Below are 15,658 nucleotides of genomic sequence, written 5' to 3' on the forward strand. Positions count from 1 at the left end.
AGTGTAGCACAAGCTTAAATTTTCAAATGCAGCCGTACACATCAGTCATCGTTAAATGTGCCGGAATTAGAGTCAATGCACTTTGTTTACCAACACCATTTCATGAAAAAAAACATGTTGCAGAACCAAAATTCTGGATTAGCATTTTAAGGCAATGGCAACCTTCCTTAGATTTTCAACTAGAATCTGCCCTTTAAAAAAAATTGGTAACGCTCCCCCACCCCACCCCACCCCTGCAAACACTTTTTGATGTAATTTTCTTCACACTGTCCTCCTTAATTGCAAAAGCGAGACGATCCAGACTACAAATGACTCTGCACACATTTCCTGACATTCCTTGGGCAACATGCCAAATTTCCCTCCTTCCCACAGGTCATCTGCCCGTTTAAGATGACAATGTATAGCATTTGTAAAATTAGTTAAGCCGCATTTGAATGTTTTTTTAAAAAAGAGAAACTGTTAAATCTACAAAACTGTCCACATTAAAAGTGAGATAATTTCAACAATGGTAAAGAAATGTACAAAGCCTATGGAAATTGAGTCAAGAACAATACAGTGTGAAAATGTCTTAGATTTTGGATCTGAAAGAGGGCAACAGAAATGAGATTGGGGAGATTTTCTGCAGCAAGACAGGGGACAACAGAAAAATGTGGCTGAACGGAAAGCACGTCTTTTGTAAAGTATATCAGTGTTTACATTCCCCTTTTACAGTTGTCAGTTGAAGTCCTGATGTTTTGAAACCACCTATTATCATAACGGGAAAAAAAACTGGAACCAGGAAGTAAAATGAGTATTGCAGCTTAATCCTTTGTAGCCATAATGGAGTCAATGGCCTGTTTCCTGTGAAGTAGGCATGTAGCGAGTCAGGTAAAGAAGAAGAATATTGGCCCAACAACTCTTTAAATTTTAAAATGAAGACGCCGAATCTGTGTCACTACAAAAACTTGTGCCCTTTGTGCAGTAAACTATAGATGTTACTACATTTCGATGTGGAGTACAAGTAGACTCCAATTGGTTTAGGAGGAGTTGAGAGGGATGGCCCTATGAGCCCGTCACAGCATCTTGCTCAATGAACTACAGATCAGAGAATTGGTACAGAGACCAATATATGGGATTCTCGACCTTCCAATCATTGATTTCGATGGCTAGGAAATAGGAAACACTGTAAATCAGGCAGTGTCTAATTCTCTGATTTGCACCACCACTGAATAAGGTTTCATGCTGGGAGCCTTACTTTGCAAAATCTACTCATAACCCAAAGAGCCAAATCGTTATCACATTGGTTATCGAAAAGAAAGCAGATTGTAGTAAAATGTGCAGAAAGCGGCTATCACCTTTTTTTATGTTGAAAGGAACATTGTAAACTTAATTGAATATAAACACAAGTTAAATCCAAACAGATGTTTTTCCATCCCCAGATTTGCTACTGGAGCTGCCTTTCTCTGAACCAGGTTTGGGCTTAGCTCCCTGTTTTTCGTGAGCAGTGTTGACACGGTTTTGCTCTGCTACAGTACCTCCCGACGCTGGGCTGCTGGTCCTGGATTTCTGTGCATTCTCGTGGTTGTTATAACCCTGAAAGGCAATGTCCAACTGTTCCTGGGCAACTTTCAGGTGCTTGTGGAGTCTGGCCAAGTCAGGTGGGATGTTGTCATCTGGACTAGTGGACTGTTGCTCTTGTGCTACATTAGCTAAGTTTTGCTCATGAGCCACAAGGCCATTAGGGACCTTGGTGGACTTGTCCGATTTGATCACCAGATTGTACCCTGGTGGTGATGCGGGAATGTTCCGAGGGTAATGGTAAGGGAAAGGTCGAATGTTGCTCTGGTTACGTCGTTTGTTGCGGATGATATCTCTGATGGTTCCAAAGCCCAGATGGAACATCTCACAGATATTAAGAATCAGGCAAAGGCAGCTGACTACGTACATTATAATGAGGAAGACTGTCTTCTCTGTAGGTCGAGAGACAAAGCAGTCTACTGTGTGAGGACAGGGGTTTCTAGTACAGACATAGGATGGGTCAACTTCAAATCCATACAGAAAGTACTGTCCCAGAAGGAAACCTATCTCAAACAGAGCCCTGAAAATCAATTGAAAAACGTACATTTTCATCAGACCTTCTTGCAAGATGCGCCGTCTCCCATCATGCTTTTGATGGCTATTGGCTTCTTTCTTCTCACTATCCGTTTCTTCGTAGATCATCGGTTCTTCCTCATCTTCGTCCTCTGTTTGTTCTGAATTACGGTGGACTTGCCATCGTACAGTTGGTGGTTTCTTCTTCTTGAAGAACTTATTCTTTTCTTCTTCAGTGGATCTGGCAATCTTATGGATGGCATAGCCAAGGTACATTACAGATGGGGTTGATATCATGATGATCTGAAAAACCCAGAACCTCACGTGGGAGAGAGGTGCAAATGCATCATAGCAGACATTTTCACACCCAGGCTGTTTGGTGTTACAGACAAATTTACTCTGCTCATCAGAATATATGGACTCCCCTCCAACCGCAGTCAGCACGATGCGGAATATAATCAGCACCGTCAGCCATACTTTGCCAACAAAGGTGGAATGATTGTGGATTTCTTCAAGAAGACGTGTTAAAAAGGCCCAGCTCATATTTGTCATAAGGACTCCTCATCTAATATCTGCAACAGACAAAAATAAAACAGTCTTAATATATTGATCACAACTTCATACCACAAAAACATTTTCTACTGTCAATAAGAGATGATTAAAAATATGGGATTTGTAAACTTAAGGCCCAAAATGCAAGAAGGCAGTAAATTCCCATAGACTGAACATTATGCAAAAAAAGAATGTAGCATTTTTCACATCTTTAGGATTCAAAGCCAATGAATGACTTTTGAAGTGAAGAAACTATTGTTATGTAGGAAAATCTGGCTGTCAATTTGTCCACAAACAACACGAGATAATGACTAGCTAGTCTATTTGTAGTAGTGTTAGTAAAGGGAGGAATGTTAGTTGGAACGCCAGGAGAATTCCCTGCTGTTCTTTGAATATTGCCATGGTTTCTTTTAGGTCCACCTAAGCTAAGAAATAGTGCTTTGATTTAATGAAAGAATATGGGGCCAAGTTTCGGCCTGAGTTGCTCCTGTTTTTTTTGGAGCAACAGGTTTAGAATGGAGTATCTTAGAAATTTGAATTCTCGGCATTTAGTTTGCTCCAGTTCTAGTCAGTTAGAACAGTTTCACTTTGGAACAGAATTTCTTTTTCAAAAGGGGATGTGTCTGGCCACTTACGCCTGTTTTTAAAGTTTAGGCAGTGAAAACTTACTCCAAACTAACTTAGAATGGAGTAAGTGAAGATTTTTGTACGTTCGAAAAAACCTTGTCTACACTTTAGAAAATCAGGCGTAGGTTACAAATTAGGTGTAGGGAATGGGGGCGGGGGGGGGGGGGTTTAAAGGGAAACATTAAACACTTCAATTTTACAAATAAAGAGCCATCATCAATAATAAATGATAAATACATCAATAAATCAACCAATAAATCAATCAAAAAAAAATTAAATAAATAAAAAAAATTTAAAAAAAAAATCAATAAATAAAACATTTTCTACTTACCGACTGCAGCACCGGAAGTCCTCCAACAGCGTGCTGGGACGGCCCCCCCCAGTGTGTCTCTGTCAGTGTCTCTATCTCTCTGTCTGTCTGTATGTGTGTCTCTCACTCTCTGTGTTTCTGACAGCGAGGGGAGAAGGGGGGTGGGAGGGGAGAATGGGGGTGGGGGGAGAAGGGGGGTGGGGGGAGGGAAAGGCAGTTGGGGGGGGAGAGGGGGAGGAAGGAGGCGGGAGGTAGAGGGGGGTGGGGTGGGGGTTGGCAGGGGAGGAGGGGGTGGGAGGAGGAGAGGAGGGGGGAGAAGAAGGGGGAGAATGGGGGGGGAGAGGGGTAGAAGGGAGAGAGGATGGAGGGAGGGAAGGAGAGGAGGGAGGGAGGGAAGGAGAGAGGAGGGAGGGAGAGAGGGAGGGAGGGAGAGAGGAGGGAGGGAGGGAAAGAGAAGGGAGGGAGGGAGGGAGAGAGGAGGGAGGGAGGGAGGGAGGGAGAGAGGAGGGAGGGAGGGAGGGAGAGAGGGAAGGAGAGAGGAGGGAAGGAGGGGAGGAGGGAGGGAGGGAAGGAAGGAGAGAGGGAGGGAGGGAAGGAGAGAGGGGAGGGAGGGAAGGAGAGAGGGAGGGAGGGAAGGAGAGAGGGAGGGAGGGAAGGAGAGAGGAGGGATGGAAAGGAGGAGGGAGGGAGGGAGGGAAGGAGAGAGGGAGGGAGGGAGGGAGAGAGGAGGGATGGCGGGGAGGAGGGAGGGAAGGAGAGAGGGAGGGAGGGAAGGAAGAAGAGAGGAGGGAGGGAGGGAAGGAGAGAGGAGGGAAGGAGAGAGGAGGGAAGGAGAGATGGAGAGAGGGAGGGAGGGAAGGAGAGAGGAGGGAGGGCGGGAGGGAAGGAGAGAGGGAGGGAGGGAGGGAGGGGAGAGAGGGAAGGAGAGAGGAGGGAGGAAGGGAAGGAGAGAGGAGGGAGGAAGGGAAGGAGAGAGGAGGGAGGGAGGGAGAGAGGAGGGGGGGAGGGAAGGGAGAGAGGGGGGGAGGGAAGGAGAGAGGAGGGGGGGAGGGAAGGAGAGAGGAGGGAGGGAAGGGAAGGAGAGAGGAGGGAGGGAGGGAGGGAGAGGGGAGGGAAGGAGAGAGGAGGGGGGGAGGGAAGGAGAGAGGAGGGAGGGAGGGAAGGAGAGAGGAGGGAGGAAGGGAAGGAGAGAGGAGGGAGGAAGGGAAGGAGAGAGGAGGGAGGGAGGGAGAGGGGAGGGAAGGAGAGAGGAGGGGGGAGGGAAGGAGAGAGGAGGGAGGGAGGGAAGGAGAGAGGAGGGAAGGAGAGAGGAGGGAAGGAGAGAGGAGGGAAGGAGAGAGGAGGGAAGGAGAGAGGAGGGAAGGAGAGAGGAGGGAAGGAGAGAGGAGGGAAGGAGAGAGGAGGGAAGGAGAGAGGAAGGGGGGGAGAGAGGAAGGGGGGGAGGGAAGGAGAGAGGAGGGAAGGAGAGAGGAGGGAAGAGAGAGGAGGGAAGGAGAGAGGAGGGAAGGAGAGAGGAAGGGGGGAGGGGGGAGGGGGGGAGGGAAGGAGAGAGGAGGGAAGGAGAGAGGAAGGGGGGAGGGAAGGAGAGAGGAGGGAAGGAGAGAGGAGGGAGGGAGGGAAGGAGAGAGGAGGGAGGAAGGGAAGGAAGGAGTGAGGGAGGGAAGGAAGGAGAGAAGGGAGGGAAGGAGAGAGGAGGGAGGGAAGGAGAGAGGAGGGGGAGAGAGGAGAGAGGAGGGAGGGAAGGAAGGAGAGAGGAGGGAAGGAGAGAGGAGGGAGGGAAGGAGAGAGGGGGGGGAGGGAGGGGGGGGGAGGAAGGAGAGAGGAGGGAGGGAAGGAGAGAGAGAGAGAGAGAGAGAGAGAGAGAGAGAGAGAGAAGAGGGAGGGAGAGAGAGAGAGGAGGGAGGGAGGGAAGGGGAGAGAGGGAAGGGGAGGAGGAGGGAGAGAAGGAGGCTGAACGGCCGGACCCAAGACTTCGGGCTAGATTTACAGGTAGGTGGCGTCGGGTCTCGGGGGGGGTCGCAGGGGTTGGTGATCGGGGAAGTCTGGGGGGGAGGGGAGAGTCGCGGAGGTCGGGGATGGGGGGAAGAGAGTCGCGGAGGTTGGGGCGGGGGGGGGGGTGAGGGTCGTGGAGGAGTCGCGAAGGTTGGGGGTGGGGGGGAAAGAGAGTCGCGGAGGTCGGGGAGAGTCGCAGAGGTCCGGGGGGTGGGGAAGAGAGCGGAGGTCGGGTCGCCGGGGGGGCGGGGGGGGAGGGGGGAAGGAGCAGAGGTCGAGTCGCCGGCGGGGGGGCGGAGGTCTGGTCGCCGGAGAGCGGGGGTGGGTCGGGTGCGAGGTGAGGCTTATCCACGCAGCCCCAGTGAGGCCATTGGGCCAGCGCCCACTATAGGGCGCATGTGCAGAGGTCCCGGCACTGTTTTCAGCACAGGGGCCTGGCTCTGCCCCCCCACAGCTTGTGCTGCACCGCACCCAGCTCCAGAGGACTTGCAGAGAGCCGGAGAATAGGTGAGTTTTTTTTAGGCGCACTTTGTGGCACGAAAAACGGGCGTCGTTTTAGGCGCGGCCCGAAACTTGGGCCCAATGTAGCTAAGTAATGCACTGAAATGCAAGTCTAGATTATGTGCTCAAATCCTGGATTGGTACATCTGATTTAGAGGAGAGTGTGCCATCACTGAGCTTAACTGACACTTCAAACTAAACTAACACACAATCATGATACCAGTGAAACCCAGAGGCATATTTGCAATATCAACAGGGCAGCCATAAGAATACGAAGGGTTGAATTTCCACAGGGGATCTCCAGCTCGTTCACCGTAACTTTGGCGGAAGAGCTGCAGAATCCCAGAAGAACAGTCTTCCTCATCCGTTTTTAATCTTCGTAATACTCAGTGTAAAAATCTGTCTGTATGCCCAAGTTGAGTTTCCCTCTATATTGCTGACTCCTGGCAGGGCAGCTCCACAGGAATCAGTTAATTCATAATTTTTGTTATCCATGCAAACACAGATATCATGTCGTTTTGTACACAAAATGTGAAGTATGTATATTTAAAAATAAGAGGAGGACAGGAGGGTATTCCCTTTCTTATACCATTCAGCAAAAAGGTGCCTTAAATGTAACATCTGGTACTGTGCTGAGGGTGAACTTGTGCTTGTTAAATTGAGCAATGTTAGTGTTGGGGTATGAATTCTTTTCACACTTTTTGCACTCAGAGTCAAGCATTTTGAGGTAAAGTACTTCAAAAATACGCCTGCATTACAAAAAATGTGCCAAACCCCAAATCTCAAAAGCTGTTCCCATGCCAGTGTACAATACATCCATTTTACACACAAACTTTTGTTATTGCCTTTCTGCGTCAGACTGAATTTGTGCCAAATTATGAGTAGTTTATTTTACTGCAAACTTGTGTCTTAAGAACTTTGTAAAGGTGCAACATTAAAAGTAAAATTCGACTTGGGCGGGAATGCAAAACAGGCAGCCTGTTATAGTGCTTTGGTCCCATGCTCTGGAATTCCTTCCCTAAACACCTCCGTCACTCCACCACCCTCACCTCCTTTAAACCCAGCATTAGGTCATCTCTCCAATATCTCCAGCTTTGACTCAACATCCCTCTGTGAAGCAGCTTGGGACATTTTTCTGTGTTATAGGTGCTATTTAAATGTAGATGTTGTTCAATCAAAACTGAGACTTATAGCAGGTTATATTCAGCTGATTAACCGACTCAATGTGTGCGGAATTTCCTTGTGGATCGTTCCGATTGGCCCTTGTAACTTCAGCAAAAATCATATTTATGCAGTATCCGAGGTTTCTGCGATCTTCTGCAAAAGTTACATTGGAGAACAGGTGAGGAAATTCCTGGCAGCAATCTTGCCTTTTGATCAAGCTGCCTCAGAGTTGTAACCTCTTGTACTCCTACCCATCTATACTGCTACATAGGTAGTGAAACTGCATCAAAAACTTTCTCTGTAGGAGGCTCCTCACCGAATCATGCTTTTTGTATGGAAAGGATCTGGTACATAGCAAAAAAGCTGATAACACACAAGGCCTGATTTTCCAAAGAGCTGTCTTGCTCCAGGTGTTTTTGGTGGTACAGGTGCTGTGTTAGTCATGGTCCACTTTTTTGTAATGGCATAATAGCTTAATGTCAGCTTTGGTTCATGTACAACAGGCACACACATCTGGTGAGGGGAAGAATTAGGTAGGGCTCCTGCCCCTATTCACTGACTCCTGCTGCAAAGTGCACATGCTTCGATGTCATGTAAAGACAGGAACTGACTCAGCTGTGATGCCCAACATGGTCAAAGAGCTGCCAACACCCATTGCCCAGGATTACACGTGAGGAAAAGGCACTTGGGCGAGATACCAGAAGGTATCCTGCATCCGTGGAATTAACCAGTAAGGTTCAGTGACTTTAAGGAAGAAAGAAAATCGGAGAGAGGGGGTTTAAAAAAAGTCATTTTAGGTTATAAAATGCAAGCTGAATATGCTGTAAAACAGCAATGTGGCTCAAAGAATTAGTCTATTTGTGGGATATCAGTCTTCCTCAGTTATTAAATAAGCTGAAATTTCAACAGAACGGTGTTTTTACAAAAATAAGGGTTGTTAAAAATGATTTAGTCTTCGATACGCTTTTTAAGAAACCTTACTGATAATGGTAATTTGCACAAAACATAGAAGTAACGGTTATCCAGAGCACACAGATACCCAGCCAACATCTCTGGTATTTTATATATATCTTAATAAAGGTGTGGTAGTTTAAATTAAACCGCTTTGCCCTGGTCAGCCTGCAAGGCACTTAAAGCAAGTTAGATTAATTTGACTATGCTCATTTCTTTAGTGACTTTTTTTTACTTTTTAAAACTATTTTTTCTGCTCTTATGTCTCCCTTTCTCAAGGCAGTGAATAATGCTGGGCTACGGTTCCAATGGCACCATGACTCAATGTATCTTGGCCAACATGCCATTCTGTATGTGACTCTCGCCAGTGAATGTTGGAAAGCTATATGACTGCAGGGGCCAATACAGCTGAGACAAATCATATCCTCACTGGACATACATACACACAGCTAAATGAGTCTCTCTCATCTGAATGCACTGTGGGAAACTGGGGCTGGTTTGAAGACCTGGGATCTTCCCGGTTTGTACCAAACCATATTTATTCACCAAGCCATCAAAGGAGCTTGGCCTACAATTTTATTAAAAAAGACATTTTACATTTAGGGAGAATGAACAGCCACACAGTGATGTCTGAACAGGTGATACAATTATATTATTGTGATGCAATAAATTTGCCAGGCATAGATTAATTTCTGATAAACTGCACATTTTTGCAAAGCAAATACTTTTTAGCCAGATTACATAATATGCTGTTATAAGAAGATAACAAATAGGAGCAGGAGTAGACCATATGGCCCCTCGAGCCAGCTCTGCCATTCAATACAATCATGGCTGATCTGATCATGGACTCAGGTCCAGTTCCCTGCCAGCTCCCCATAACCCCTTATTCCCTTATCGTTTAAGAAACTGTCTATTTCTGTCTTAAATTTATTCAATGTCCCAGCCCCCACAGCTCTCTGAGGCAGTGAGTTCCACAGATCCACAACCCTCCGAGAAGAAATTTCTCCTCATCTCAGTTAAATGGGCGGTCCCTTATTCTAAGATCATACCCTCTAGTTCTCGTCTCCCCCATCAGTGGAAACATCCTCTCTGCATCCACCTTGTCAAGCCCCCTCATAATCTTATACGTTTCGATAAGATCACCTCTCATTCTTCTGAATTCCAATGAGTAGAGGCCCAACCTACTCAACCTTTCCTCATAAGTCAACCCCCTCATCTCTGGAATCAACCTTGTGAACCTTCTCTGAACTGCCTCCAAACAAGTATATCCTTTCGTAAATATGGAAACCAAAACTGCACGCAGTATTCCAGGTGTGGCCTCACCAATACTCTGTACAGAACTGCAGAGCTCAACTATTAAAATTCGTTAATTACCAAATATGGCATCGGAAATATAATCACCTTTGGGAGATTTCTGCAATAGACATTAAACTGCATTCAGAAGCAATGGCCTCCTGTCTTCACGACTCTCAGAGCCCTGTAATATGTAGCATTGCATGTGGTTTACATTTTGAAGAAGTGTACTCGTGAGAGATATATAGCACCGAAATGGCATGGGCATACAAATATCCAATCCAGATATTCGGCATTCCGCAATGAGTACATAAGAACATAAGAAATAGGAGCAGGAGGAGGCCATTCGGCCCCTCAGGTCTACTCTGCCATTCAGTATCATGGCTGAGCTTCTACCTCAACTCCATTTTTGTGCACTATTCCCATATCACTTGATTCCCTTAATGCCCCAAAATCTATCGATCTCAGCCTTGAATATACTCAAAGACTGAGCCTCCACAGCCCTCTAGGGTAGAGAATTCCAAAGATTCAACTGCATGTTACTTAGCATGTACAACAGCCCCTCAGAAATGGACTGTACAATATGACCTTAATCTCAACACATCCTAAATAACAAATCTTAAAATTATCCATTACGGGGTTCAGTAACTATGAAAATACTCAATTATGTACCTTTTTGACAATTTTGTGGTGTCAGCCAGTGGTTTAGTTGGCATCATCCTTGCCTCTGAGTCAGAAGGTTATGGGTTCAAGTCCCACTCCAGCGACTTGAGCATAAAAAATCTAAGCTGGCACTTCAGTGCAGTACTGAGTGAGCGCCGCACTGTTGGAGGCGCCGTCTTTTGGATGCGACATTAAACATAGAAACATAGAAAATAGGTGCAGGAGCAGGCCATTCAGCCCTTCTAGCCTGCACCGCCATTCAACGAGTTCATGGCTGAACATGAAACTTCAGTACCCACTTCCTGCTTTCACGCCATACCCCTTGATCCCCCGAGTAGTAAGGACTTCATCTAACTCCCTTTTGAATATATTTAGTGAATTGGCCTCAACTACTTCCTGTGGTAGAGAATTCCACAGGTTCACCACTCTCTGGGTGAAGAAGTTTCTCCTTATCTCGGTCCTAAATGGCTTACCCCTTATCCTTAGACTGTGACCCCTGGTTCTGGACTTCCCCAACATTGGGAACATTCTTCCTGCATCCAACCTGTCCAAACCCGTCAGAATTTTAAACGTTTCTATGAGGTCCCCTCTCACTCTTCTGAACTCCAGTGAATACAAGCCCAGTTGATTCAGTCTTTCTTGATAGGTCAGTCCCACCATCCCGGGAATCAGTCTGGTGAATCTTCGCTGCACTCCCTCAAACATTAAACCGAGGCCACATCTGCTCTCTCAGGTGGACGCAAAAGATCCAATGACACTATTTCGAAGAGAGCATGGGAGTGTACTGGCTAATATTTATCCCTCAATCAACATCACTAAAAGAGATTATCTGGCCATTATCACATTGCTGTTTGCAGGAGCCTGCCGAGCACAATTTGACTGCCGCGTTTCCTACATTACAATAGTGACTACACTTTAAAAAGTACTTCATTAGCTGTAAAGTGCTTTGGGATGTCCGATGGTCGTGAAAGGCGCTATATAAATGCAAGTCTTTTTAAAATTATTATAGAAAGTGCTGCCATGACAAAAGCGCCTATCTATTTACAAAAATAACAAATTTAAAAAGTGATAGAAAAAGGTGGTTTTGTACTTTTTAAGCAAAATTATGACAAGAGTAAGCGATACAAAGAGTTGTAAAAATAAAAATCAGTAACGCTCAACTGACAAAGTTTGTCTAATGACCAGCATAAAAATAATTCATCTCACCTGATTCTTGGAGCCGTCATACAGCTATAAAATTTACTGTAAAAATGACAATACTTTCAACAAACAGCATTAATGTAGTAGGTGTGTTATTCTCACATCAGTTTCCAAATAGTTAATGAGACTGGTAGTACCTTGTTTCTATCGCCTGCCTTCTGCTTACTTCCACTTCGAAAAGAGTCCTATGCATGCTTCTACACATGTACAGAGCTACACACACGTCAAATTTTAAATGTGAAATTGACTCCTTTTAGATCCTGCACCACTCGCCTCTGGAGACAGGTCAGACCTGATTGTGGAGTTATACAGTCACTTTTACATTGCCGCAAAGCACTTTGCAGATACACTAAAATGCAATATAAATGTCCTCTTAAAGGGCTATAACTCTTTCTCTTGCAGGTTATTGTAATCTTTTTGGGCAGGAGATAAAAAAGACATAAATGCACCACAAATGTTTGCTGATGATGATCTCTATTGTTTCATGCGTGATCCCTTGGAGACTTTACAACAGGTTAGTTGAAGATATCAGATATCTTACAGACTGACCATTGGGATGTTGCTTTGAATTATTTCAAAGGTAGGTTAGAAAGAAAGAACTTGGATTTATATAGCATTTTATCACATGCAGATAAATTTGCATACAAGGTCCTGCAAATAGCAAATGAGATGAATGGCTACATAATGGTTCTACTGATGTTGGTTGACATAGGAATGTTGGCCAGGAGACCGGGAAAAAGCTCCTTGTTCCTCTTCAAATAGTGCCATAGGATCTTTTATATCCACCTGAGCATGAATATTGGCTTTGGTTTAACACCTCATCCAAAAGGCAACACGACCTCAGCTATGCATTGAAGTACCAATCTAGGTTATGCGCTCAAATTCATAGTGGGGCTTCAATCCACAACCTTTGCTCAAAAGGTATTATTCAAACTGTTGAAATAAGAAATTAATCACAAAGCAACTGCTTCCACTCACAGACTGAAACTCTTAATTGTCCATTCATTTCATATGGTTCATTTTTCAAAAAATAGACAAATAACCATATATTGCATTATAGAAGTGAAATTAAGTTAAAATACAATTGAGTACTTACGTAAACATGTTTCTTCTCTTTATAAAGAGAAGTGCAAAAGTTACTTGTTAAAGTTGATCTTAAGAAGTTTTAACTCTGAGGAGTTCTGTTTAAGAAAATAACTTGCTTCAACCCACAGTGACAGGCTTTAAGCAACTTCAACAGGCTCCACCTTTATGCTTCATCATGTCTAGACAGGGATCACTAACTCACTGGTGTGTGCAATGGTTTCTGTATTAACCTTTTCTTCAACCAACTCCAGTTTAAAAGATCCCCACTGCAATTTATTTTTCAATAGGGAAGGAACAGTATATGTTCTTTTCTCCTCCCATCAGTCACAGTGAGTAAGTTACTCAGAGTGCAAACTCCAGGGCAAAACACTTTAATAATGCTGAACTTAGGCTGTGCTCCCTATCACCAATAATTAAACAATAACAGACACAGATGGTCGGATGCACAGCGGGTTCTAATTGAGAAATAGGCGGCCTGATTGAAGGACAAGTCTGCAGTTTACATTCTTCAGTCTAACAGCGTAACAAAAGTTATAACCTCTTGAACAACTATAAAATACATTATTGTCCTTCGATTTTTTTTGGTTAGAAATTCGTGTCTTATTATCTCATAGTCAGTGATTCAGCACAAAATTACTCAGGCAAATACTGTTGTTAAAAAAAGCAGTTTTATTAAAGAGGCACCGTCATTCTGGTGAAAGGGGCATCTGTGTTATTTTAACAGGGTTGTTAACAGGAATTGTTTCAAATCCATTCATTATAAACACTGCACTATTTTAAGCACACTGGTTAACTCATGTTAAATTCATGTTTGCATTATTTTAGTGCTGTTGTCAATCAATTTATGTGAAATGGGTTAAAGACTGCTTTAAAATAACAACAGGAATTAATGCAAACAATTAATCAGTGAAATTAAACTCCAAAATGACATATAATCAGAAAATCGATAGCTTTATCAAACTTCTGGCAGATTTTCACTCACTCATATACATTTCCTTTTGAATGTAAGATTATGTAGGGACATCGCTGTTGGCTTTGTGGCTAAAAGTTATACCTGGTGTAGTATTAAGCCATAATGACATGTGCGGAGTTAGGGGAACTTAACCAGGGCAGCAGCTGGGGCCCTGCAATTAGACTTAATAACCATAGGCTAGGGAAGGCAAAACTGGCAAGAGTTGTTGCTCCTAATTCATCAGTGCATGCATGGACATCGGGTGAGAACAGGATTGAACTTGAATGTGATGTTCTTTACAATCAATTAACATGCAGACACTCTTTGTCTAAGCTCACTGGTGACAAAAGGCCTCGAGAAAGGAACTGGAGGGCTGCCAGTGCTTTATGGAACAAGAGTCCAGCAAGAGATGCTTCCCAGGAAGCCAAGTGAGCACTGTTGTAATGAGGTCCATTCAATCTCCAGAGTCATCAAAGAACATACAATTGTAATGTTGAAGGTGCTTGGATCAGTTCAGGTGCCTGAATACAGCCTGGCTTGGGACTCTAGGATCACAAATTGTGCGCTGCATGCTTCTCAATTCTGCACTATGAAAATGCCTTATTCTGGAGGCGCCACAGGAGAAAGATGCCCAAGGGCAGCGTAGGGGGTGTTATGTATGTAAACCTGTAAATACCATGTCTTACCACCAGAGGGCTTATCCCCTGGAGTCCCAAGGGATCCCACAATCCCTTGGGAGCACCTATATATAAGGAGGCCACACAGGCTGGATAGGCACTCTGAGCTCTGTAATAAAGGACTACGGTCACACCTTACTTTGAGCTAGTAGTAACTAGTCTGACTCTTTATTCAAGACATAACAACTGGCGACGAGATACAAATGACGAACCCCACCGCAACAATGCAGAGAACCGTTGGCATCCTGGAGAAATTTTCGGAGAGAAGTGATTGGGAAACTTTCATGGAATGACTCGACCAATACTTCGTGGCCAACGAGCTGGGAGGAGAAGCGAACGCTGCCAAACGAAGGACGATCTTCCTCACTATTTGCGGGGCACCAACGTATGGCCTCATGAAAAATCTGCTCGCTCCAGCGAAACCCACTGACAAGTTGTACGATGAGTTGTGCACACTGGTCCGGGAGCATCTAAACCCGAAGGAAAGTGTTCTGATGGCGAGACATCGGTTCTACACGTACAAGAGGTCTGAAGGCTAGGAAGCGGTGAGCTACGCCGCCAAGCTAAGGCGCCTTGCAGGACATTGCGAATTTGAAGGACACTTGGAGCACATGCTCAGGGACTTCTTTGTACTTGGGATTGGCCATGAAGTAATACTTCGCAAACTTTTGACTGTAGAGACCCCAACCTTGAGTAAAGCCATAGCGAGAGCCCAGGCGTTTATCGCCACCAGTAACAATACCAAACAAATTTCTCAGCACACAAGTGCTACTACAAGTACTCTGAACAAAGTAACATTGTTTTCGAATCAAAATGTACAGGGCAGGACTTACACGCCTGCAGCTGCACATCCGCAGATGACTCAGAGTCCACCGTCAAGAGTGGTGAATACAAGGCCATTAACACCTTGTTGGCGCTGCGGGGGTGATCATCATTTCTATTCATGCCGCTTCAAAGGATACGTTTGCAAGGGCTGTGGAACAATGGGACACCTCCAACGTATGTGCAGGCGAACTGCAAACCCTGCTAATCCTGCAAACCACCATGTTGCAGAGGAGGACAGATCCACGGTGGATCATGACGAACCAGAGCCTCAGACCGAGGAGGCAGAGATATATGGGGTGCACACATTTACCACAAAGTGTCCCCTGATAAAGCTGAAGGTTGAATTAAATGGACTCCCCGTATCCACACGGGCGCAAGCCAGTCCATGATGAGCAAAAAGACTTTCGATAAGTTGTGGTGCAGCAAGGCCTCAAGGCCAGTCCTGACTCCCATTCATACTAAACGGAGAACATATACAAAAGGAACTGATTCCCGTAATCGGCAGTGCTACCGTAAAGGTCTCCTACGATGGAGCGGTGCACGAGTTACCACTCTGGGTGGTACCGGGCGATGGCCCAACGCTGTTCGGCAGAAGCTGGCTGGGAAAGATACGCTGGAACTGGGACGATGTCCGAGTGCTTTCGTCCGTCAATGACACCTCATGTGCCCAGGTCCTAAACAAGATCCCCTCGCTGTTTGAACCAGGCATCGGGAAGTTCCAAGAAGCAAAGATGCAGATCCATTTGATTCCGGGGGCGCGACTCATCCATCACAAGGCGAGAGCGGTACCTTACA

The 15,658-nt window shown here is 45.3% G+C and overlaps 1 protein-coding gene across 6 annotated transcripts in view; it reads right to left on the reverse strand.

Moving 5' to 3' along the window:
• gjc2 (gap junction protein gamma 2) overlaps positions 1-15,658 on the reverse strand; it is a 294,735-nt gene that overhangs the window by 42,228 nt on the left and 236,849 nt on the right. For 5 of the 6 annotated variants that reach the window (XM_070881719.1, XM_070881720.1, XM_070881722.1 and 2 more), the window contains one exon: positions 239-2,642. The exons of the other annotated variant lie outside the window; for it this stretch is intronic. In XM_070881719.1, coding sequence (XP_070737820.1) covers positions 1,387-2,622 — 1,236 coding nt within the window. In that variant the 5' untranslated portion in view covers positions 2,623-2,642 and the 3' untranslated portion in view covers positions 239-1,386. Of the gene's footprint in view, positions 1-238; positions 2,643-15,658 lie in introns of those variants that run through there. 6 annotated transcript variants of the gene reach the window in all.

Source organism: Pristiophorus japonicus, chromosome 5 (genome assembly GCF_044704955.1).
Source record: "Pristiophorus japonicus isolate sPriJap1 chromosome 5, sPriJap1.hap1, whole genome shotgun sequence".
Taxonomy (NCBI): Eukaryota; Metazoa; Chordata; class Chondrichthyes; family Pristiophoridae; genus Pristiophorus; species Pristiophorus japonicus.